Below are 26155 nucleotides of genomic sequence, written 5' to 3'. Positions count from 1 at the left end.
AGCAGACACTCCGTGCCCAATCCGGAGCCACAAGAATGACGCACTTGATCTTCTTCAGCACTCTGGGCAGAAGTGGTATAGGAGGAAAGGCGTATAGAAGGCCGCAATTCCACTCACGGCAAAAAGCGTCGCCGAGCGAGTGCCGCCTTGGAAATTCTAATGTGCAGAACTGCTGACAATGTGCGTTCTCTTCGGTGGCGAACAGATCTAACCAAGGCTCTCCCCACTGATAAAAGAGACCTTGCACCACCTCTGAGTGAAGACGCCATTCGTGATCCATCATGCACCTGTGGCTGAGTTCGTCCGATCTGGCGTTCAAGGAACCTGGCAGGTGTTGAACCACCAGGGAAATGCCCTCATGTTCCAGCCATGTCCAAAGACGAAGAGCCTCTTGACACAGGGTTCAAAACCCCAACCCACCCTGTTTGTTGCAGTACCATATGAGGATGGTGTTGTCCGTGAACACCTGCACTACTCTTCCCCTGACAGAGGAAAGGAATGCCTTCAGTGCAAGACGAATCACCCGAGCTCCAGAAGGTTGATGTAAAGCCCAGACTCTGCCGGAGACCAGAGGTCTCTGATCTCCGCCTCTCCCATGTGGCCACCCAATCCCAGAAATGACGCGTCTGTCACCACTGTGAACTCTGGTTAGGGAGAGGGATCTGCCATTGACCCAATCCTGGTTCATTAGCCACCACTGCAAATGGTGTGCAGTGTCCTCCGAGATCTGGAAGCAATGGGAAAGATTCCCCTGATGCTGTGCCCACTGGAACTTCAGGTCCCACTGTAGAGCCCGCATATGCCACCTGGCATGATCCAACAGCAGGGTGCAGGGGGCCATGAGGCCCAGCAGCCTCATGGTCATTCTCACCAAAACCCAGGATAAGAGGCTGAAACATTAGAATCATAGCCCGAATATCCTGGACTCGCCGCTCGGGAGGATAAGCCCGAAACTGCACTGTATCCAGAACCGCTCTGATGAAAAGGAGTTTCTGAGAGGGAATCGGGTGCGACTTCGGCACGTTGATAGTGAACCCCAGCGAAAGCAGGAGGTCCGCCGTAGTCTGGAGGTGGGAGACGCCTTTAACAGCCAGTCGTCGAGTTAGGGGAAGACTGGAACCCCTGATCTGCACAGATGAGCTGCAACCACCGCCATCACTTTCGTGAACACCAGAGAGGAGCTGGTAAGGCCAAAGGGGAGCGCGGTAAACTGGAAATGCTCGTGGCCTTCCGTGAACCGTAGGTAACGCCGGTGGGCTGGCAGGACGTGGATGTGGAAATAGGTGCCCTGCAAGTCCAATGCTACCATTCAGTCTTCAGGGTCGGTGGCAGGCAGAACCTGAACCAAAGTCAACATTTTGAACTTCTCCTTCAGGAGGAAGCGGTTGACGTCCCTGAGCTCTAAAATAGGACGCAGGCCTTTGTCCTTCTTGGGTACCAGGAAGTAGTGGGAGTAGCAACCACGACCTACTTCTGGTAGAGGGACACGTTCGATAAACCTTTGGCCAAAAGGGCTGTAACTTCATGACGGAGAAGGGCCAAATGATCCTCCGACATGCGATGGAATACTGGTGGCAGGAAGGGAGAGACAGTCTTGAAGGGGCGGGAGTAGCCCCTTTGGACTATCTGCAAAACCCACCTGTCCGACGTGATGCTGTGCCAGTGGGGGAGGTGATGGCGAATCCTGCCACCCACTGGCAACTGGGATGAGGACCCACTACATGTGGACATGTATCCGCACAATCTTAGGAAAATTCTATGCAACTGCTGCGGTGTGAGGTACACTTGGTGCAGGTAGTAAAACTCCATGAGTTTAAATCGTGCGTTACTAGCGGTGTCTTTCACCTGGGCACAGGCATGTTTTCACTTGGCACCTGTGAGGTACTTGTCAGCCTCCAGACTCACGTATGGTTAAGAAATGAGACCTCTGTTTGCACCTGGAACCAATTTGACGCAAAGCATATGGAATTCCTCCGGAAAGGTCAACCAGATCCCAAAGGCTGTGCAGGAAAGTTTGGTACACTACAGAAACTGTCCCAGTGCTACCTGGAACAGGGTGGTCCCCTTCAACATAGTAATGAAGGTGTCATTCAAGTAGAAGTCCCCTGCGGTTTGGCAGTCGTCGGCTAGCCACTGAGTCATATCATTTAGCGACTGTATTTGTTGGAAAGGTTCCAGCCACCAGAGAGGGAGAAACCGGGCATACAGTGCTTTTCGCAAGACCCTTTTCCCCAGACCACCTCCATTTGTCTCACAATGTTGGGGCAGTCCGCTGGCACTGCACATCAGGAGCCTGGGGATATCACCAGCATCCAGCAAGCCAGCCAGCGGACGTTTTTCTCCAATAATGCCATCTGCGCACCACAAAGCCGCGTACAGCAGGTGTGCAGTCATATAATAGAGTTTCAAATCCGAGAGCCCCAATCTGCCCTCTTCAGGGTCCAGTTTCAGGTAGTCTAGCCTGACCCTGCTCCTCCTGTCTGCCCATACCAAGGACACCAGAAGGCTATTGAGTTCCGTGCACATAGTCCTCAGCTGATCGCAAAATAATTCTGCATTGTGTATAGACAGCAAAGCAAAAGCACCATTTTGCTTAGGGCCACCCTGCCCATCACTGAGACCGGGAGTGTATTCCAGAACTGAACGGAGGCTCGCAAACCATTGATCACCCTCCCCATATTAAGGTCATACTGGGGTCCAGAGCCCTGCGCGAGCTGCATACCCAGGTACTGGAAATTCCCCCGTCCATAAGTAAAGTCCCAACTCAACAAGCTCAGCCTCCGAACGTCCCACTAGACCTGCCAATGGAAAAAGCACTGTCTTGTGCCTATTAATACATAAGCAGGATGCTCTACCAAAGTCCTCCAGCATGCTCAGTAATACCGGTATTGAGTCCCCTGGACTGCACAAGTAGAGGAGAGTGTCGTCAGCATACATTGACACAGTATGCACTGTAATCCTGATGCGTATACCGCTCCCCCCCAGATCTGGTCATAGACACACCGCCAGGGGTTTCATTGCCAGGGCAAAGAGGAGCAGGGATAGGAGGCATCCTTTTCTTGTACCTCTGTCCACATGGAAAACCTTTGACACCACCCCTTCCGTCCGCACTTGCGTCGCAGGCTCGACATAGAGAAGGCGCACCCATGGCTAATGTTCCGGACGGACCCACTCCCATACGCCTTAATACCTCCCAAAGGTTCTCCCAACCCAGGGAATCAAACGCTTTCTCAATGTCCAGCACCCCTAGCGCCGCTTTCCAAATCCATTCCCTGACCCAAGTGCATCACGTGGGACAGGCGTCGAAGATTCATATGGGTATCCCTCCCTGGCATGAACCCATATTGATCATCCTCCACCAGACTTGACACAACATGTCGCAACCTTGTGGCTATTATATTGCAAAGGAGCTTCGTATCCTTGTCCAGCATTGTTGAACGGCTTATATTATCTCAGGTAAAACTGTGTGCTTGTTGGACAACATAACCATCAGAACTGTGCGAGACTGATTCCATGCACACCATCCGGATATGTTGGCCGAAGTCCTGCTAGCTCACAGTGCACCATCTGTACCCCTAACCTTACAAGGTAACAAATGGATGTGTAATCTCGGTACATGACAATCCTGACTTCCCAAGGAAATCGTGGTACTAGATCTAGAACCCTTTTGCTTGGTTACTTATGCATACCCGAATACCTACACAAGAAATACACAATAAAGTGTTTAAATATGTATTGAAGCATTGTGATTCTTGAGTAAAATACTTTCACTGCAATGATAAAAAGGAGGAAACAGAATGTGATTAGCATTACTAGAATGGTGAAAAAGATGAACAGTTTAACCATTTTGCTGATTATAGAAGATATCTGCTTGCATACAAGTACTGTAATATATTGTACTACTTCCTAGCACATCCTAACCTATTGTGTCTAGCCTGCCTGTCTTAGTGGAGAGCTGGGTGGCATCCCTCAAATGAGGTAAACAGGAATCAGCTAGGCTGGAATTTCGACATGTGGGTGATCTTTCAGTGACAGCGAAATGCTCCTCTGTCTAAACAAAGGGCTCATGTTGTATATATAATAACATCATCCCTATTACCATGCCAAAGGCCCAGTCAGGCTGCTATTGTTTATCTATTGTGATAGCTCTGTCGCCGAGCCGCCAAAACAAACAACATTTTGCATGATGAACTTAGCCCTTGTATAGAATTTTCAAGGTGCTTGATAGTGTGCGTATGAAGTGGCAGTGTAAGCAAAGCGGACTTCAAAAATATTATACCGTATGCGCACGCAAATGAATTTGTATAAAATGTCATTTTGTTTAGGGAGAGAAGGCAACTTAAGAACTTGTGCATGTAAAATGGCATTTCTATCCGGGCCTAATGTAACCACGTGCAGCATGGAGAGTGGCCTATAGGATCCTGGGTCTGCCGTTTTTTTTTCCGGCCTAGGGATCTTTACAATGAGCGCTTCACGCATAGGAGCTGGTAACATGCTGGGCGCCTAGCCTCTAGGAGCGTCTCCAGTAGCCAGCAATAGCATGGGAAACAGCAAACTGGAATAAGTCTGATAATATTCTATGAGTAGGCATCTAGAGTTTTAAAGTGCTAGTGAGCACCTCCGAAAGCCTGTACATTGCTAATTGTTTACTGAAAGTATAAGTATTATAAAGTAACACCTTCACAAAACTATAATGTAGCATATTAAACACACTGCTGCCTAAAGCACAAGTTACTTGTGTAACGATATATCTGTAAGAGACATTAGTTAGTGATTGATTCCTTACCTTAGAATATCCCCAGGCGTCAGACTGGATCCGGAAAGTTTTTCGTCAGCAGTACCTCTGCGCGTCGGTAGGCGTTGTCGTACGGCTCCGCGTATGTCGCTGGCGTCGTAGTCGCCGAGATGACGTCAATGGAGCTACTCAGACGCACCCACGCACGCGGATGTCAGATCTTTACACAACTTTCCATGCCAGGAACGCAGAGCCATGCAAGATATTGACCACTGGTGCATTGAAACTAGGGCCCTGAAAGGGATGACCTTAACCCTAGAAATCAGTTCGCAGAATGGGGAGGATGGGTGGGGCGGTAAGGAATCTATCACTAACTAATGTCTCTTACAGATATATCGTTACACAAGTAACTTGTGCATCTGGAAGAGACACGTTAGTGACAGATTCCTTACCATAGCATAGATACCCCAGCAATAGCAACCCCAGTGGTGGGTTTGCGAAAAAAGATCACACCCGAAAGTCACGGAGAACAGAACGGCCAAAGAAGCCATCTCTCCGAACTTGACTGTCAAGGCAATAATGCTTAGTAAAAGTGTGCAGCGAGGCCCACGTGGCTGCCCGACAGATGTCTTGCAGGGGGACACCACGTCCCATTGCAGTAGTACCTGCTGTCGCCCTGGTTGAATGGGCGCGCAACCACACCGGAGGTTCCTTTTTAGCCAGAGAATAACAGGCTAGACGACCCAGCGGGACATAGTCCTCTTGTGTATAGCCCAGCCTTTTTGGGCGCCCACATAGCCAACAAAAAGCTGGTCATCCACCCGGAACTGTTGTGTGCGATTTAAGTAAAATGAAAGCGCACGTTTTGGGTCCAAACGGTGGAGCCTTTCTTCATCTCTGGAAGGAGGCGGAAAGAAAGTGGGCAAGGTGATAGTTTGCCTAATGTGAAAAGCAGTGACAACTTTTGGCAAGAAGGAAGGACGAGTGCGAAGCACAACCTTGTCTGGATGGACAGACAGAAAAGGAGGCTAACAGGAAAGCGCCTGGAGCTCACTCACGCGCCTAGCGGAGGTGATGCCAACCAGGAAAGCAGTCTTCAAAGTTAGTAAACGAAGAGGACAGTTGTGAAGTAGCTCAAAGAGAGCGCACATCAATTAAGTAAGAACCAGATTCAAGTCCCACTGCAGCATCACAAACGGAATAGGGAGGGAAAAGGTGAGTATTGCCTTTGAGAAATCTATTAACAATAGGGGACTTGAAAAGAGAGGGCTAATCAGGGAGCCTGAGAAAGGCCGAGATTGCAGAAAGGTAGCCCTTGATAGTGCCCACAGCAGAGCCCTGCCGGGTCAGAGAGAGAAGGAACAAAACGACCTCTGAAAGAGAGACAGAAAGGGGGTCCACAGCCTTTGCTGTGCACCATGCCACAAATTTGTTCCACCTGCTGACATATATCGATTTAGTGGAGGGATGCCTGGCTGCCAGAATGAAATCACAGACTTCAGGAGGCAAGTCAAATGGAATCAACTGTCGCCGCTCAATCTCCACACATGTAGGTGGAGGCTGGACAGGTTTGGGTGGAGGACCGTCCCCTGCTGCTGCAACAGAAGATCCTCCCGAAGAGGCAGTCGGATTGGGGCATCCATGCTCATTCTGAGTAGCTCGGGATATCAAACTCTTCGGAGCCCAGTCCGGGGCCACAAGAACGACTTGGGCCAGGTCGCGCCTGATCTTCTTCAGCACTCTGGGTAGATGTGGTATAGGCGGAAAGGTGTACAATAGACCGCAGCTCCACTCGCGACGCAAAGCGTTGCCGAGCGAGTGCCGCCTTGGAAATTCCAACGCGCGGAACTGCTGACATTGTGCGTTCTCTTTGGTGGCAAATAGATCTAACCAAGGCTCTCCTCCCGTTGAAAGAGACCTTGCACCACCTCAGAGTGAAGACGCCATTCATGAACCATCATGCACCGGCGGCTGAGTTCGTCCACCCTGACATTCAAGGAACCTGCCAGGTGTTGAACCGTCAAGGAAATGCCTTGACGTTCCAGCCATGTTCAGAGGTGCAGAGCCTCCTGACATAGGGTCCACGACCCCACCCCGCCTTGTTTGTTGCAATACCCGATGGCAGTGGTGTTGTCTGTGAACATCTGCACCACTTTCCCCTTAACAGAGGGAAGAAATGCCTTCAGTGCAAAAAGGATCGCCCGAAGCTCCAGAAGGTTGATATGGAGCCGGGACTCCGCCGGAGACCAGAGGCCTCTGATCTCCACCTCTCCCAAGTGGCCGCCCCATCCCAGGAGGGACGCATTCGTCACCACTGTGTGCTCCGGTTGGGGAAGGAAGAGGGATCTGCCGCTGACCCAATGCTGATTCGTGAGCCACCACTGCAATTGTTGTGCAGTGCCCTCCGATATCTGGACATAGTCGGACAGGTTCCCCTGATGCTGCGCCCACTGGAACTTCAGGTCCCACTGCAGAGCCCACATATGCCATCTAGCATGGTTGGTGAGCAGGATGCAGGAGGCCATGAGGCCCAGTATCCTCAAGCTCGTTCTGACCGAAACCCGGAACAAGGGCTGAAAGATCGGAATCATAGCCCGAATGTCCCAGACTTGCTGTTCGGGAGGATACAACCGAACCTGCGCCGTGTCCAGAACTGCTCCGATGAAGAGGAGCTTCTGAGAGGGAATCAGGTGTGACTACGGCACGCTGATGGAGAATCCCAGCAAATACAGGAGGTCGTCCGTAGTCTGGAGGTGGGAGACTACTGCCTGGGAGAGCCTGCCTTCAACAGCCAGTCGTCGAGATAGGGGAAGACTGAAACCCCTGATCTGCGCAGATGAGCTACGACCACCGCCATCACTTTTGTGAACACCCGAGGGGCGCTGGTAAGTCCAAAAGGGAGAACGGTGAACTGAAAGTGCTCGTGGCCTACCGTGAACTGCAGGTAACGCAGGTGGGCCGGCAGGATGGGGATATGAAAATAAGCGTCCTACAAGTCCAACGCTTCCATCCAGTCTTGCGGGTCTAGGGCAGACAAGACCTGAGCAAGTGTGAGCATCTTGAACTTCTCCTTCCGGAGGAAGCAATTGACGTTCTGAAGGTCTAAGATAGGACGCCGGCCTTGTCCTTTTTTGGAACCAGGAAGTAGTGGGAGTAACAACCACAACCTACTTCTGGCATCGGAAAGCGCTCTATGGCCTCCTTGGCCAGGAGGGCCCTAACTTCCTGCTGGAGGATTGTCAAATGATCCCCCGACATGCGGTGGTACTGTGGTGGCATGGCTTGAGGGGTAGTCTCGAAGGTGAGGGAGTAGCTCCTTTGGACAAGCTGCAGAACCCACTTGTCTGATATGATGGTTCGCCAGTGGTGGATATGATGGCGAAACCTGCCACCCACTTCCGTCTAGTGGGCCTGAAACACCGGACTAGTAAGGTTTGGAGGCAGTGGCTGCAGGGGTGTTTGTGGACTGACCTGCACGCTGGCCCCGTGACCCGCCTCTGCGGGTCCCACGTTCGCGGCTGCGCTCAGACTGTTGCTGCACAGGTCTGTGGCTCTGAAACGAACGTGCCTGGGCGCCCCTTCCTTGGCCACGAAAGGAGGAAAAAGCAGAAGCGGAAGGAGTGCGTGTAACTGAAAGGCCTAAGGACTTGGCTGTAGCCCCTGAGTCCTTAAAACGTTCCAACGCGCAATCTGCTTTATCGCCGAACAGGTATGTTCATCAATGTGTTCTAGACATCCCCAGAAAAGCCAGTCATCCTCAGCCAGGCATGACGGCGTAGCACCACTGTCGTTGAAATCGCTCTGCCCAGCGAGTCAGCAGTGTCAAGACCACATAGAATGGTGAACTTGGCTGCGTCTCTCCCCTCAGCAATAGCTTGGGAAAGTATTGCCCAAACCGCCATCAGACACTGTGGCAGCACTTGCGCAACCATATCCCACACAGAATGAGAGTAACGGGTCAAGAGACATGCGGTGTTCACAGACCGCAGGCCCGAACTGGCGGAAGAAAAAATCTTCTTCCCAAACTCCTCCAGTTTCTTAGATTCCCTGTCCGGAGGTGTGGAAGGTAATGCGCTTGGTGACGCAGAGGCTTGGACAACCAAGCTCTCGGGGGTGGGGTATTGGGAGAGGAAAACTGGGTCGCCCAGGGCCGGCGATGGTGTCGGGCCACGTTCTTGTCCACAGGAGCTCCTGTGTTGGGCCTGGACCAGGTGCCCAAAAGAACGTCAGAGAGTGCATCGTTAAAGGACAGCAGCGGCTCTGTAGAAACAGAAGCTGGCCGAAGCACCTCTGTCAGGAGGTTAGTCCTGACGGCCACAGTAGGGAGCTCGAGATAGAAAACGCCTTGGCCGCCCTACGCAACACCATAGAATACGATCGACCCTCCTCCGTAGCCACGGTAGAAGGAGACAGTGCGCCAGGTTCCGGAGCATACTCCTGGTCACCTGCGAGAGGGTCCTCAGACCCCTCCCAGTCCTGCCCGTCCTCCATAGCCTGCTGAACAGGTGGAACTTATGGACGTCGGTGGATATAGGGATAGATGGTGGAAATCGGCGTCGGTAGACACCCTTCCGGCAGCTGTTCCACACTGGGGAGGGGGACGGCGTCGGCCCGGTCTGCGGCCAGCGTTGGCGCCGTCGATGCCGGTGGAGGTCAGGCAGGGCCAACCGGCATGGACAGGGATCCAGGCCTGGATCCATGGGGGTCCCTTGGCATCGACGCAGGTGTCGTAGATGACATTGGGCTGGAGCCCGCGGCGTCGAAGAACGAGGACCCCCAGCCGGGCCCACGGGGCCCGAAGGCGCACCGACGGGGCTGCACGGTCCGAAGACCCATGCCATGGCAGACACGAACTCCTGCAGTTGGGCCGGAGTCGCCGATGGAGCTGTAAAAGGGGGGTAGACCACAAGCAACTGTGCAGGCACTGCCGGAGCTGCAAGGGTGGCGCCACCTTCGACTTCTTCTGCTTCGCCTTACCTGACTCTGAGTGCGAAGCCTTCGAATGATGGTGATGGCTCCGCAGCCGGTCCCTCGACCTCCCTCGGGACCGGGACCTTGAACGGCGCGGAACCGACTCCCGGGCCTCCAGCCACTTCCGGGATTGCTCCAGCAAAGTTTTCGGAGCCATGGCCCGGCAGTGGGGGCACGACTCGGAGTCATGGTCGAGCCCCAGGCAATAGAGACAATCACAGTGCGGGTCCGTCACCAACATCGTGCGGGCACAGGCCGCACAGGACTTAAAACCGGGCATCCCTATGCACCTGTAGAATGAAATATGTCTTGAAAACAGAGATGAAAAGTCCCAAAAAATCAGTCTCACTCTCTCCGGACCGGCGCTTGCTGGCGCAGAAAAAGAAAGAACTGATGTCAGCACCCGTGGGTGCGTCTAAGTAGCTCCAGCAATGTCATCTTGGCGACTACGACGCCAGCGACGTACGCGGAGCCCTACGACGACGCCTACCAACGCGCAGGGGTACTGCTGACAAAAAACTTTCCGGATCCAGTCTGACGCCTGGGGATATTCTAAGGTAAGGAATCTATCATTAACGTGTCTCTTTCAGATTCTGCCTACAATGCAGAAAAAGGAGACCTGTAAGTCTTAGTATTATAACAGTTAAAAAAAAAAAACGTACCTTTAAGAGAGCTAGAGACTTCCAATCCTTTGATGCTCAGTAGTGGCTCTTAGGGCAGGTTCTTTTTCACAAAGTGGTACAATTGAATCATGATCATTGAATTGAATTGTTATCACAAAAGACCAAGAAAAAAATAGGGGCAGCAGGAGGGTTATTTATGACTACAAAAAAAGAGAACTAAAATGCAGAACCACTAATACAAGAAATTGTGCATCGCATAATCCACACTGGCCTTCAATGGTGAGTGCATGCTGCATCTGTAGTTATGATGTGCTGGTGTCGTTGCTCAAAAGGCCAAGAATGTGTTTAGGTCCCTCGCCCACCTTATCCTGCACCATACCCAGAAATCACCCAGGTCTGTGTAAAGCAGTAATGCGTCTGGAAAAGGGGAATGATGGGATTTACAGTATGAGATTTTAATAAATTACCAAGTACAGATATTGATGGCTTATCCATTTTCATTCAAGTGGTTGCCACAATGGAATTTGGTACTACTAAAGACTTACCCTTTTTCCTCAAGCTGATACAATCACATATCTATAGTTTGATAAACCATTCTTGCTTCTTAATGGTCTAAGGCCAGTGCAAGAAGCTATGCAATCATTAGGTGGAACAATATAATCTCGCCCACCTATTGTGCCTATACACTTCATTTCAATGCCTATATATTGTTAAGAATTACTGCTATAGAAACACAGACTATAAAGTGTGGTCAGCGCACAACAACAAACTCTCTCCTTTAGTGCTCCGACCCCTCAACTGCACAGAGATCTGCTCTCAACAAAAAACAAATAAATTGATGAACTAATTCTCCTGTTCACCCACCAAATAAAATGTAAAGTATTTTGATTTTGAAGATTCAAACTCCTGGCTCTCACTGTGCTTGGAACCAACGGGTAATATAGGAGGTGCTTCATAAATACACGACTCTAGCAGAAAAAAAGATTCATCACCTCACTCATATTGTGATGTAATAACTCAACTCCTCTAGTTAGGTAACATTAAATTGAAAGAACCATGATCACCTGTTTCATTTCGCTCTTCAGCTTGCTGATTCCAGCTCGTTCAGTTTTTGTTGCTCCTACTGCCCCCAACTCATGGATGGAAATTGCAGGGCTAATAACAGAATCAACAGAACGCACTGAAGAAAAGGAACACAAAATCAGTAAGTGTTCTGAACTACAAGGGACAGACAAAACCGTCTAAGGTTCACAACACAATTCAAGATTATTTTCTTCTTTACAATCTAATCTAGTAGACAAGTCATGGCCCTGGGATCAGAGAGGAGGGCATCCAATGTACCAGGCCTAGCAAGTGGAGTGATCAAAAACATGGAACTGGTGTTTGCAGACATTAAAGATTTAGAGGTTGGCAGAGAGCAATGTTGGACGAGTGCATGGTCAGGCCAAGCTGATGGAACCAGTATTCAAATCTGTCCAATGTCTTCTATATACTCACAGAGACCACATACCTTTAAATACACCACATCTACTTTACTAAGAACATCTGGAGACTGTTTTTTCAGTTCACCTCATGAATAAGATCATCTACCTGCAGGCACTCCTTCACCCCAACACCCTCTTAAGTCCTCCCTCCAGCCCTGCTGCCTGCAACCTGAGCACTATCAAAATGGCTTTCAAAAGCTATCTTCTCTCACTTCAGCGTAACTTCTATGGCCGCCCGTTTCCAATGGTCAACAGCCTCTTTAAAGGCCTCAACCTGCCACGGAGTCTATGACAGCCCGTGGAACTTAGGGCATGCCTGGACCAGCTGTGGAACCAGATCAGAAATGGAGGCTATTAGAGATGAGGGGCCCTTCTAGTGCAAACCTCATGACTTCTTGCCTGAGGAGAGTCGAATCCTGCTGGTTTTTTAAGGTACGTTTTCAACGTACCTGAAATTTTTGTTTGAGCAGCAGCGGGACTGTTATCCAGAGAAGCCCTCGTCTTGGAGCATGAATGGAACAGCTTGTACTGCTGCTTCAAGCATAACCTCTTTTTATGTTTGGTGATGTACAACTCCCCTTTCCTCTCCCTGACATCCTTTGGGTGCATTAGGAACATGACAGAGCCGAGGTACCAGAGAGACATGTTATGGGTTGTGAGTCCTATATCAGCTTCCTTCATGGCTTGAATCATGTCATCTTCGGGGGAGAGGTCTTCCCTAGCAGATGGTCCTACATTTTTGAGAGCGGTTGTGAGACCAACAAAGTTGGGAGAAGAGCTCCGAATCTCCATTGAAACTAGTGTGTTTTGTTATTAATCAAAAGCTCATAAATATGACTAACGCACAAGTTACTACTTGTGTAACGATGTATCTGCAAGAGACATTAGTTAGTGATAGATTCCTTACCTTAGAATATCCCCAGGCATCAGGCTGGATCCGGAAACTTTCGCTTAGCAGTACCCCTGCGCGTCGGTAGGTGGCGTCGTGCCGCTCCACGTCCGTCACTGGCGTCGTAAGCGCCGAGATGACGCCACAGAGAGTACTTAGGCATCACCCATGCGCGCTGATGTCAGTTCTGTACACGACTTTCCGCGCCAGGAACGCAGAGCCATGCAAGATACTGACAATTGGTGCAGAAAACTAGGGCCCTAAGAGGGATGACCTTAATCCTAGTAACCAGTTCGCAGAACGGGGAGGATGGGTGGGGCGGTAAGGAATCTATCACTAACTAATGTCTCTTACAGATATATCGTTGCACAAGTAGTAACTTGTGCATCTGAAAGAGACACGTTAGTGATACATTCCTTACCTTAGAATAGATACCCCAGCAATACCAACCCCAGTGGTGGGTCTGCGAACAAGATTACACCAGAAAGTCACGGAGAACAGAACGGCCAAAGAAGCGGTCTCTCCGGACCTGACTGTCAAGGCAATAATGCTTGGTAAACGTGTGCAGCGAGGCCCACATAGCTGCCTGACAAATGTCCTGCAAGGGAACGCCGCGTCCCAAGGCAGTGGTGGCTGCCGTTGCCCTGGTGGAATGGGCACGCAGCCCCACAGGAGGCTCCTTCTTAGCCAACGAGTAACAGGCCTTGATACACAGAACAACCCACCAAGAAATGGTCCGCTTGTCCACGGCCTGACCTTTTTTGGCACCCACGTAGCCAACAAAGAGTTTGCCATCCACCCGGAACCGCTGTGTGCGCTTCAGATAGAACGAGCGCGCACGTATCGGGTCCAGATGGTGGAGGGTCCAGATGGTGGAGCCTCTCTTCCTCTTTTGAAGGATGCGTAGGCGGAAAGAAGGTGGGCAAAGTGATGGTCTGCCTGATGTGGAAGGGCGTAACAACCTTCGGCAAGAAAGAAGGACGGGTCCTTAAAACCACCTTGTCCAGAAAGGAAAGGAGGTTTGGAAGAAAGGGCTTGGAGCTCACTCACTCTTCTGGCAGAGGTCATAGCAACCAGGAAAGCAGTCTTTAAGGTGAGAAGATGCAAAGGGCAGTTGTGAAACGGCTCAAAGGGAGCACACATCAAGTAAGTCAACACAAGGTTAAAGTCCCACTGGGGCATTATGAATGGAACTGGAGGGAACATGTGTGTAATGCCTTTCAGGAAACGGTTAACAACTGGAGACTTAAAAAAGAGAAGGCTGATCAGAAAGCCGGAGAAAGATAACCTTTGATGGTGCCCAGAGCAGAGCCCTGCCGGGCCAAGGAAAGCAGGAACAGAAGAACTTCCGAAAGAGGGGCAGAAAGGGGATCCACACCCTTCGCTGTGCACCATGCCACAAATTTGTTCCACCGACAGGCGTATACCGTTTTAGTGGAGGGTCGCCTGGCTGCCAAGATGACATTACAGACTTCAGGAGGAAGATCAAAAGCTGTCAACTGTCGCCGCTCAATCTCCACGCATGGAGGTGGCCGACCTCGTGGAGTGTGGAGGGCTGACCTTCAGTGCAGATGGTGCTCGGGGTTGGGGCTTCTCAATTCCCAGAGCACAACTTCGAGGATGCCTCAGAAGCTGCGCTGGAAGCAAGTAGCCAATTTTCCCAGGTAGCCGGTCCCACGTCTCTCGTCCCCTCCACGGATCTCAGCTTGGCTGTGGATGTGGATCAGGGTCGGAGAAGTCTGGAAGTCAAGGCGCTGATCGGGCTCAGCCGTCGGTTCCTCGTAGAACGTCGAGCAAAGCAAACAGCAGGTCGCTTGATGGTGCCGGTTTGCACAGGGTGGCCACTCCTTGGCCACAAGGGAGATTCTTCAGTCTTCTGCCGTAGTCGAAGGTCCAGAGTTTCTGTTCAAGTTCAGTTATCAGGATAATCCAAAGTCCTAGGGACTCAGCTCCCACTCTTATACTAATCTGGGGGGCTGGGTTACCTGCTAGATCCCTCCTGGGGCTGGAGTGCCCCAGCACCGGTTTGAAGCGGACTATGCATGGGACACCTTGTGTGCCCCAGGCAGTGTCTCATTTCATTCATCCCTCCCTGCCCCAATACACTAAGGCCTGTCTAGGGTGGTGCTAGAACCTCCCAAGGCAGGAAACCTATTGTCCAAGCCTCCCTCGCTGGAAGGACTCCCAGCAGCAGGAGGTCAGACTTGTGTCTGTGGCAGCAGCATCCATTTTGTGATGCTGGGGCTCTGTTTAACTTTAACCGGGTAGTAGGTCTTCAACATGTCTTCTCCCTCTAGAAGGTGGGAATACTATCCTCATCACCAGAAATGGTGTGGGGGTAGTATTCCAAAGTGTTAGACACCTTACACAACATGTTTTGATAAAGCCAAACCATAGTTACCATAACCGCGAGGATTATAAGGCACTTTAAGAGTATATGGTAGGCGATATCATAGAACAGCTATAAGGACATGGTTCCGAAAGCTGCAGACAGGCTCAGCTCATGCTAGAGCACCATCTCACATGTTACCAAGCACTCTGCCTTCAGGATTGTCAAGGCCTGCCATAGGAGTGACTGATAGGTTACCCATGTGTCTATATATAAGGTAGGTATAGGAATACTACACCTAAGCAAGGGGTGATTACACGACCTTGCCCCAGCTGAGTGATCAGCCAGTTGTGTCATAATGGAAGGCCAGCCAGGGGTGGCAAAATACATGCTGCAGCCCCTGGTAGGCCTAGGGTACACCTTTGCCCTGGGTACCTAAGGTACACTGTACAGGGCCCTAGAAGGTGATCCTTACCAATTGGGTTATGTACCTAAAGTACATAGTATGAATTTAGAGAGAGAACAGCTGGGCTGTGGGTCTGATTAGCAGGCCCACAGCCACATCTAAGTCGAAAACCAGTGAAGCAAAAGCAAAAAGTGGGGGTGAACATAGAAAGCAGACCCTACTCTCCTACACAACCTCCCCCCCCCACCAAACTTAGGGACATTAAACTAACCTTGACCAGTTGAGTCTTCATGTTCTAAGTGGAAATATCGGGAGAGTCCATCTGCATTGGCATGGTCAGTCCCAGGTCTATGTTCCACTGTGAAGTCCATCCCCTGTAGGGAAATGGACCACCTAAGAAGTTTGGGATTTTCACCCTTTATCTGATTTAGCCACAAGAGGGGCTTATGGTCTGTCTAAATCTTGAAGTGAGTGCCAAACAGGTATGGCCTCAGCTTCTTCAGGGCCCAAACCACAGCAAAGGCCTCCCTCTCAATAGCTGACCAACGTTTCTCTCTAGGGGTCAGCCTTCTACTAATAAAAGCAATGGGCTGGTCTTGACCATCTATATTCAGTTGTGAAAGAACAGCTCCCACACCCAACTCAGAAGCATCTGTCTGGACAATGAACTCTTTGGAGTAGTCTGGACTTTTCAGAATAGGTGCAGTGCACATGGCCTGCGTCAGGTCATCAAATGCTTACTGTCCACTGAACTTTCTTTGGCATCTTTTTAGAGGTCAAGTCATTAAGTGGTGTCACAATGGACCCATAGTTCTTAACAAACCTTCTGTAGTACCCAGTCAGGCCCAAGAAAGCTCTGACCTGTGTCTGGGTAATTGGAGGAGTCCAGTTCTTTTGGTCTGGATCTTGCTCTCCAGTGGTTGAACCTGACCCCCACCTACTAGGTGGCCCAGGTACACAACCTTGCTCTGCCCTATCTGTCACTTAGTGGCCTTGATAGTGAGGCCTGCCTTTTGCAGGGCCTCTAAAACATTCCTCAGGTGGACCAGGTGATCCTCCCAGGTGGAGCTAAAGACAGCAATATCATCAAGATAAGCTGCACAGTAGTCATCCAGACCTGTAAGGACTTGATTCACCAACCTTTGGAAAGTGGCAGGTGCATTCTTCAAGCCAAAGGGCATTACCACAAATTGATAATGTCCTCCTGGGGTTGAGAAAGTAGTTTTGGCCTTTGCATCCTCAGCTAGTCTGATTTGCCAGTAGCCTGCTGCCAGGTCAAATGTACTCAAAAACTTGGCAGCTGCCAATCTGTCAATGAGCTCATCTGCCCTAGGTATTGGGTGGGCATCTGTCCTAGTGACAGCATTGAGACCTCTGTAATCCACGCAAAACCTCATCTCCCTCTTACCATCTTGGGTGTGAGGCTTGGCACAAGAACTACAGGACTAGCCCAAGGGCTCTCTGAAGGTTCAATGACTCCCAGCTCCAACATCTTTTGTACCTCAATCTTGATGCAGTCCCTGACATGGTAAGGTTGCATGTAGATTTGACTCTTCACAGGCAGACTGTCACCAGTGTCCACCTCATGGGTGCACCAGTTTGTCTGACTTGGGGTCAGAGAGAACATATGTCTGTAGGCCTGTAGAACTTGTCTGCAGTCCTGTTGCTGATGGTCAGTGAGGCTGTCAGAAAAGACCTCACCATCAACTGAACCATCATCAGGGTTCTGAGTCAGCAGGTCTGGGAGAGGGTCACTCCCTTCCTCCTGCCCCTCATCTGTAGCCATGAGTAAGCCCATGTCTGCCCTGTCAACATATGCCTTTAACCTGTTGACATGAAGCACCCTGTGGGGGCTTCTGGGAGTCCCAAGGTCCACCAAGTAGGTGACTTCTCCCTTTTGTTTAACAATAGTGTGGGGTCCAGACCATTTGTCCTGGAGTGCTGCTGGGGCCACTGGCTCCAACACCCACACTTTCTGTCCTGGCTGGTACACAGTCAGCACAGCCTTTTGGTCATGCCAAGCTTTTTGGAGTTCTTGGCTTGCCTCAAGGTTTTTAGAAGCCTTCTTCATATACTCTGCCATCCTGGAGCGGAGGCCAAGTACATAATCCACTATGTCCAGTTTGGGTTGTCTGAGAGGTCTCTCCCATCCTTCCCTTACTAGACACAGGGGTCCGCTCACAGGATGCCCAAACAAAAGCTCAAAAGGGCTGTAGCCAACCCCCGTTTGTGGGACCTCTCTGTAAGCAAACAGAAGGCAGGGTAAAAGGATGTCCCATCTTCGCCTAAGCTTGTCTGGTAACCCTTTTATCATTCCTTTTAGGGTCTTGTTGAATCTTTCCACAAGCCCATTGCATTGTGGGTGATAGGGTGTAGTGAATTTGTAGTTTACACCACACTCCTTCCACATTGCAGTTAAATATCCTGACATGACACCTCTGTCAGAGACAACCTCCTTTGGAAAGCCCACTCTGGAGAATACTCCAAGTAGGGCTCTTGCCACAACAGGAGCTGTTGTGGTCCTTAGGGGTATAGCTTCTGGATACCTGGCGGCATGAACCACTATCACCAGTATGAATCTGTGCCCAGATGCTGTTTGGGGGTCCATTGGTCCTACAATGTCTATCCCCACTCTCTCAAAGGGAACCCCCACCACAGGTAGTGGTATGAGGGGGGCCTTTGTGGTGCCACCTGATTTGCCACTGGCTTGGCAGGTGACACAGGAGCAACAAAACTCCTTGGTATCTTCTGACATGTGAGGCCAGTGAAAGTGAGGGACAAGTCTGTCCCAGGTCTTATTCTGGCCTAAGTGACCTGCAAGGGGAATATCATGGGCCAAGGTAAGAAGGAAGCCTCTGAAACTCAATGGTATGACCAACCTCCTGGACGCACCAGGCTTGGGGTCTCTAGCCTCTGAGTACAGCAGCCCTTCATCCCAATACACTCTATGGGTACCTTGAGCATTCCCTGCAGCCTCAGCAGCAGCCTGCTGTCTGAGGGGTTCAAGAGAAGGACAGTCTAATTGTGCCTGCCTCAGATCTGCCCTTGAAGGTCCCCCTGTCCCAAGAAACTCAACCTGGTCAGGTTCCAGTTCTTCTAGGACAGTTCCTTCAGGGCTCTCAGAATCCTCCTTCTGTGAGGGCTGATTCTCTACCTGAGGCAGGGGGGAAGGCACAGCCTTAACCCTACTGCTCTTTCTCTTAGGTTGTGTCTGGTCCATTGTCCCAGGATCCAGCACTTGTTCAGCGTTGCACTTTTTGGCCTGTGACCTAGTCACAGCAAGGACATGTGCATCTATTCCCAACATTTCTGCATGGGTCCTATACTCCACTTCAGCCCACACTGAAGTTTCAAGTTTCAAGGTCATTTCCCAACAGACACTCTACAGGAAGATCTGAACTCACCACAACTTTCTTGACGCCAGTTACCCCTCCCCAGGAGAAGTTAACAATTGCCACACTATGGGAGGTAGTGGCATTTCTAGCATTTCTAGCGTTGGTCACTAGGTAATTCTCACCTAGCATGATCTGTCCAGGGTCCACAAAGGCAGGTGTCACCATTGTGACACTAGCACCTGTGTCCCTGTAGGCCTGAGCCATTCTTTGGTTGATCAAAGGAGTCTGTCTGTACTTGCCCAGGTTACTGGGACCCACAGTAGAGGACACAGCTATGTCCCCATCACAGATCAGAACAGCCTGAGTGGGTATTCTGACTAGGCCAGAATCCACTTCAGTTCCCAGGGTTAACCCTATTACACCCTTTTGCTGGGAACCACCACTTGCAGCTGGACTAGGGGGTACAGTTGCCTTAGGGGCAATGGTGGTTGGGGGCTTGTCCTTTTTGGTGCACTCACTAAACCAATGGGAATTGGACTTACAATAGTTACACCAAGGTTTCTTTTGGCCATCTTTCTTTTTATCCTTTTTGGGACCACCCTCCCCCTGAGCCTTTTGGGGGCTGGTGAAGACCAGATCTTGGCACCATCCTGGGAGGCTCTCTGAGCATCATACTCTTCTAAGATCTCCACTAGATAAATGAGGGTAGGGTTTGAACCCTGTTTTAACTTTCTGGAGGTACACAATTGTCTCATCTCCTGAAAAGTTAGGGTATCATATCTAGAGGGTATCTTTCTAGGATATCCCCCTCCTGAGAGAGAATCAACTTGATCTCCTCTCAGAGACATGATCTAGTGAGGGTGTGGTGTGTGCACCTACCTACACTAGTTGTATCTACTAAAACCTCTCTAGTAGTTGTAGTCAGGGTGTGCTAGGCCCTTCAACCTACAACAACTAAGTTCAGTAGGACTTAAGTATTTATAAGCTATGTTATATGTACCTTACAATTATCCTTGTGATCTTTCAATTTGATATCTCAAGATTGCAATGGTATCACAACAGCAAGCTCAGATCCCAACCGCTGCTCACCAATGTGAGAAGTTGGCCTGATATATGATGTCACTAGTTCTAGTGTACACCTTGTATCAGTCCAAACAACCCTTATGGTGATTTGTTGTAAAGTCAACCTTATAGACCAGCTATCCTAGTGGTAGCATGGACAAGAGCAGTCTTAGGCTAAACTCTGTATGGCATGTGAAGCCAGCTGTTATACCATTTGCACTCCCTTGAAAGGACACCACCACAGATATATTATAAAAATAGAATGTATTTATTCTAGTCAAACCCTCAGCACTCTTTATGAGATTAGAGGTAAGTACAACACAGTCTTATTTAAGCATACATAAGTCACACAGGTAAGTAATACAGTTAGGCCCTAGGGGCCACGCAAACCATATAGTAAGTAAGTGGTATAAGAACCACTGTCACGAACACAGGTTAGGCCTAGGCCTAGGGAATCGCTGGGGCTACACTATCCTATCAGTTGCTAGGCAGTGGGAGGCCCACGGGATTCAGGTGCAGAGTGGAAACACTCATGCGTAATGCGTTAAAGTCGATAGAAATAGTGATGTTTTGAAATTAAGAGTTTTAGGACACTTCAGAAGGAACTAGGAGTTAGAGACTTGGAAACTAGACACTAGGATAGTCAATACCCTTGTGAGCACCGGAGTACTCAAGTTACCTAGCCCACGGGCTGTGGGTGCATAGGTGTGAACTTGCGTCGGGTTTCGTCGTCGACTCCTATGGATGCCTGAAGAAAAGATGCTGACAGGCAGTCAGTGAAGAGTGTCCGGTGGATTCCAAGGATGGAATCAAGAAGGAGGATACCTGCAAGCAGAGGGGACAGAGTTTAGGTCACCAGCCAGGAGCCGGGAAGGAACCAGGCGATGTCGTGGAGATGCAGGTGAAGAGGTGAAGCTTGTCGCAGCAGCCACGGGTACCAGGAGACGTCGAGGACGACCAGAACCAGGAGGCGAGCTGTCCCACGAGGGCTCTTGCTGTCGGCGGCGTCGATGTCGAGTTGGGACACAACAAGCCTTGGCAAGCGCAACCCACGCAGAACGAAAGATTCGCTTCTGTTGCAGACCAGGAAGGCCTGAGGTGCTTCTCTTTCACAGAGAAGCAAGGGCCAGTATGGAGGAGCCAAACCAGCGGTGGAAAGTCAAAGGTTCGTCGTCGCAGAGGTCACTAGCTAATGGGCAAGCAACCGGACAGACGCGTCGAGCAGGAAAATGCAGAAGGGCCCCACACAGAACTCGTGGAGTGTGGAGGGCTGACCTTCGGTGCAGATGGTGCTCGGGGTTGGGGCTTCTCAATCCCCAGAGCACAACTTCGTGGATGCCTCAGAAGCTGCGCTGGAAGCAAGTAGCCAATTTTCCCAGGTAGCCGGTCCCACGTCTCTCGTCGCCTCCACGGATCTCAGCTTGGCTGTGGATGTGGATCAGGGTCGGAGAAGTCTGGAAGTCAAGGCGCTGGTCGGGCTCAGCAGTCGGTTCCTCGTAGAACGTCGAGCAAAGCAAACGGCAGGTCGCTTGATGGTGCCTGTTTGCACATGGTGGCCACTCCTTGGCCACAAGGGAGATTCTTCAGTCTTCTTCCGTAGTCGAATGTCGAAGGCCCAGAGTTTCTGTTCAAGTTCAGTTATCAGGATAATCCAAAGTCCTAGGGACTCAGCTCCCACTCTTATACTAATCTGGGGGGCTGGGTTACCTGCTAGGTCCCTCCTATGGGTTGGACCAGGGAGGGCGGTGGTTACACCCCCTTCCCTTTGTCCAGTTTCGCGCCAGGACTGGGGCTGGAGTGCCGCAGCACTGGTTTGAACCGGACTATGCATGGGACACCTTGTGTGCCCCAGTCAGTGTCTCGTTTCATTCATCCCTCCCTGCCCCAATACACTAAGGCCTGTCTAGGGTGGTGCTAGCACCTCCCAAGGCAGGAAACCTATTGTCCAAGCCTCCCTCGCTGGAAGGACTCCCAGCAGCAGGAGGTCAGACTTGTGTCTGTGGCAGCAGCATCAATTTTGTGATGCTGGGGCTCTGGTTAACTTTAACCGGGTAGTAGGTCTTCAACATGTCTTCTCCCTCTAGAAGGGGGGGAATACTATCCTCATCGCCGGAAATGGTGTGGGGGTAGTATTCCAAAGTGTTAGACACCTTACACGACATGTTTTGAAAAAGCCAAACCATAGTTACCATAACTGTTTAAGATTATAAGACACTTTAAGAGTATATGGTAGGCGATATCATAGAACAGCTATAAGGACATGGTTCCGAAAGCTGCAGACAGGCTCAGCTCATGCTAGAGCACCATCTCACATGTTACCAAGCACTCTGCCTTCAGGATTGTCATGGCCTGCCATAGGAGTGACTGATAGGTTACCCAGGTGTCTATATATAAGGTAGTTATAGGAATACTACACCTAAGCAAGGGGTGATTACACGACCTTGCCCCAGCTGAGTGATCAGCCAGTTGTGTCATAATGGAAGGCCAGCCAGGGGTGGCATAATACATGCTGCAGCCCCTGGTAGGCCTAGGGTACACCTATGCCCTGGGTACCTAAGGTACACTGTACAGGGCCCACTGTACAGGACCCATTACCAATTGGGTTATGTACCTAAAGTACATAGTATGAATTTAGAGAGAGAACAGCTGGGCTGTGGGTCTGATTAGCAGGCCCACAGCCACATCTAAGTCGAAAACCAGTGAAGCAAAAGCAAAAAGTGGGGGTGAACATAGAAAGCAGACCCTACTCTCCTACACTCCCCACTGCTGAAAGAGACCTTGCGCCACGTCCAAGTTCAGACGCCATTCGTGGTCCATCAAGTACCGGCGGCTGAGTTCGTCCACCCTGGCGTTCAGAGAAGCAGCCAGGTGTTGAACCACCAAAGTAATGCCTTAACTTTCCAGCCACGTCCAGAGGCGCAGAGCCTCCTGACATAGGGTCCACGACCCCACCCCGCCCTGTTTGTTGCAATATCACATGGTGGTAGTGTTGTCTGTAACACCTGCACCACACTCCCCCGGATAGAGGGAAGGAATGAATTCAGTGCAAGACGGATTGCCCGCAGCTCCAAGAGGTTGATATGGAGCCGGGACTCCGCCGGAGACCAGAGAACTCTGATCTCCGCCTCTCCCAAGTGGCCTCCCCATCCCAGGAGGGACACATCCGTCTGGACATGATCGGTTGCCCCGATGCTGCGCCCACTGGAACTTCAGGTCCCACTGCAGAGCCCGCATATGCCATCTGACATGGTGCACTAGCAGGATGCAGGAGGCCATCAGGCCCAAGAGCCGGAGGGTCACCCTGACTGAAACCCGGGACAGAGGCTGAAAGGTCGGAATCATAGCCTGAATATCCCGGACTCGCTGCTCGGGAGGATAAACCCAAAACAGCGTCGAATCCAGAACAGCTTCGATGAAGGGGAGCTTCCGAGAGGGAAGGGGGTAACCGTGGCAGATTATCTGCAGAACCCATTTGTCTGATGTAATCTCGTGCCAGTGTGGGAGGTGGTGGCGGATCCTGCCACCCACCAGCGTGGGGTGCTCCCCGAAGCTGAGATTAGGAACGTTTGGAGGCGGAAGCAGCGGGGGTGGAGGCGGACGGACCCGCACGCTGGTTCCCCGACCCGCCCCTGCGGAAACCGAGACCTCGGCTGCGCTGGGGCTGGTTCTGCACAGGCTATGGGGACGGGCGTGCCTGAGTGCCTCTACATTGGCCACGAAAGGAACGAAAACCAAGAGAGGCCGAGCTCTTAGAAGAAAGGCCCAAGGACTTGGTCGTAGCCTGCGAATCCTTAAAGCGCTCCAGGGCACTGTCAGCCTTGTCGCCAAACAGGCGGGTGCCATCAAAGGGCATGTCCATGAGCATGCTTTGGACATTGGGCGAGAACCCAGTCGAACGCAACCAGGCGTAACGTCGCAACGCCACAGTTGTAGAAACCGCCCTGCCCAATGAGTCACCGGTGTCCAACCCACACCGAATGGCGAACTTAGCCGCATCCTTACCCTCAGCAATTGCCTGAGAAAGTACAGCCTGCACCTCCTCAGGACACTGAGGCAACACCTGAGCAACGGCATCCCACATTGCGTGGGAGTAGCAGCCCAACAAGCAGGCGGTGTTCACCGACTGCAGCCCTAAGCTGGCCGAAGAGAACAACCGCTTCCCAAACTGGTCCAGCCGTTTAGAGTCCTTATCTTGCGGGCCGTAGGAAAAGCACTCTGTGACATCGAGGCCTGAATGACCAGGCTCTCAGGCGTAGGGTGAGTAGTCAAAAAGGTGGGGTCACCGGGCACCGCAACTTTTTTATCCACCGGGGACGGCCTCGACCAAGTGCCCAGGAGGACATCGGTAAGGGCATCATTGAAGGGAAGCAACGGCTCCGACGAAGTAGATGCCGTCTGGAGCACCTCGGTGAGGAGGTTGGTCTTGAGGGCCACTGTGGGGAGGTCAAGATTGAGTGCCTCAGCAGCCCGACGAAGGACCATCGTGTAGGAGGCACCTTCCTCCATCGTAGATGGGGGGGGGGGGGGGGGGAGGCGAACCCCGGGTCAGAAGAGACATCGAGGTCGCCTGCCTCCTCCAAGTCGTCCACCCAATCCTGCTCAATGTCACATGTCCTCGGACCCTTCCCAGTCTTCGTCCGCCCTCTGGCGTAGAGGGAGCTGGTCGCGGCGGCAAAGCCGGAGAAGGGACAAACGGCGTCGGGAACGGCGCCGGCCGGGGTCGGACCGGCGCCGTCTCCCAATGTGGATCCCAGGCCGGAACTAAATGGTTCTGGAACCGGGGCAAGGGAGTAGTAAACGGCACCCAGTGTGGCGCCGGAGCCACTGGTGTAGGATTGGTGTAGGATTCTGTGGCGCCAGGGCTGGCGCCGGTGGCAGAGCCGCCGGGCCAACAGGATCTGGACACGGGACCGCGGGGCCCGAAGGCACGCTGGCGGCTGCCAAGGCCTAAAAAGGCGGTCCATGGTAGCAAGGAATTCTTGTACCTGTTCGGGAGTCGCCGACGGACCCGGGTATGGCAGGTAGGCCGCGGGAATCCCAGGCTCCAGGGGAGCCGCTAGTGCGAAGTCCCTGTCCCCCGCGTCCACCTCCGGGGAGCGATGGGGGGACATTGGAGAGCGAACACGCTTCTTCGACTTCTGTTTATGGCGTCGCTTACCGAAATCCGAAGGCGAAGACTTGGAGCCTGAGGAGCGATGGCTCCGGTCCCAGGAACGGCCCCTGGACCCAGAGCGGCGGCGTGACGAATGCCGGACCTCCAGCAACTTCCTACGCCGCTCCCGCAAGGCCTTGGGGCCATGGGTCGACAATCCCGGCAGTCCCGGGAGTCGTGCGAAGTCTCCAGGCAGTAGAGGCAAACATCGTGGGGGTCCGCCACGGACATATTCTGGCGACAGGCCCCACAGGACTTAAAGCCGGGCATCCCTACGTGCACCAGGAGAAAAGAGAGGAGACAAAAAGTCTCAAAATAGTAGTCAAAAAGTGACTAAGGTACGTGCTCAATCTGGATCTGCGCTTGCTGGCGCGGAAGAAAGAACTGACGTCAGCGCGCATGGGTGGCGCCTAAGTACTCTCCGTGGCGTCATCTCGGCGCTTATGACGCCAGCGACGGACGCGGAGCCGCACAACGCCACCTACTGACGCAAAGGGTTACTGCTAAGTGAAACTTTCCAGATCCAGTCCGCCGTCTGGGGATATTCTAAGGTAAGAAAACTATCACTAACGTGTCTCTTTCAGATTACCAAAGCAAAATGGCTTCTAAATGTCAGCAGACGGGGAAGCGGGTATCTGGATCTTACCTGGACAACCCTACATTTTTGGCCTTACAAGAGTGTATTATTTGGGTTTGCCGTATTTCACTTTGTGTTCGTATATAAATACTACTTTCTTCATAAAAGCGAGTATCTGGCTGAGCATTCATTTATTGTGGTTGCTGGATGTATTCTGGGTCTTATGCCCTTGTAAACCTTACACCTAACTCCCCATGAGATGCCTTGGACTGTTTGGCCTGCCCTACCACTGAGAGTCAAGGTCTGAAGGGTTAGTACTTGGCCCAGTTGTTCCGAGCTCATAATAAGTCAGGCCCCAAGACATATGGAGTAAAAAGCGTCAAAACCCACGGTTGGGTCCACTAGCTACTGCTTGCACCATGTACCTCTGAAGGAGCTTAAGCAACCTACTTCAGAAAACAGAGAACAATCTTACCAAGAAGCTCTTCAACATCGTCAAAAGGTCAACCAATTCGCAGCCTACAGCTATATCTCCTACACTAAATAGAACTGTGTTTTTTCCCTTTTCTTCAAAAAAATGTAAAGAAAGTTA

At 51.4% G+C, this 26155-nt stretch overlaps 1 protein-coding gene across 3 annotated transcripts in view; it reads right to left on the bottom strand.

Annotated features, from left to right (window-relative positions):
- The window catches only part of PHKA1 (phosphorylase kinase regulatory subunit alpha 1), a 1109231-nt gene that overhangs the window by 202213 nt on the left and 880863 nt on the right, over positions 1–26155 (bottom strand). For all 3 annotated transcript variants that reach the window (XM_085630734.1, XM_085630735.1, XM_085630736.1), the window contains exon 27: positions 11394–11509. In XM_085630734.1, coding sequence (XP_085486860.1) covers positions 11394–11509 — 116 coding nt within the window. The remainder of the gene's footprint in view (positions 1–11393; positions 11510–26155) is intronic.

Source organism: Triturus cristatus, chromosome 10, assembly GCF_964204655.1.
Source record: "Triturus cristatus chromosome 10, aTriCri1.1, whole genome shotgun sequence".
Classification (NCBI taxonomy): Eukaryota; Metazoa; Chordata; class Amphibia; order Caudata; family Salamandridae; genus Triturus; species Triturus cristatus.
The sequence above is the reverse complement of the archived record's forward strand: the minus strand, read 5'-3'. Positions and strand labels throughout refer to the sequence as shown.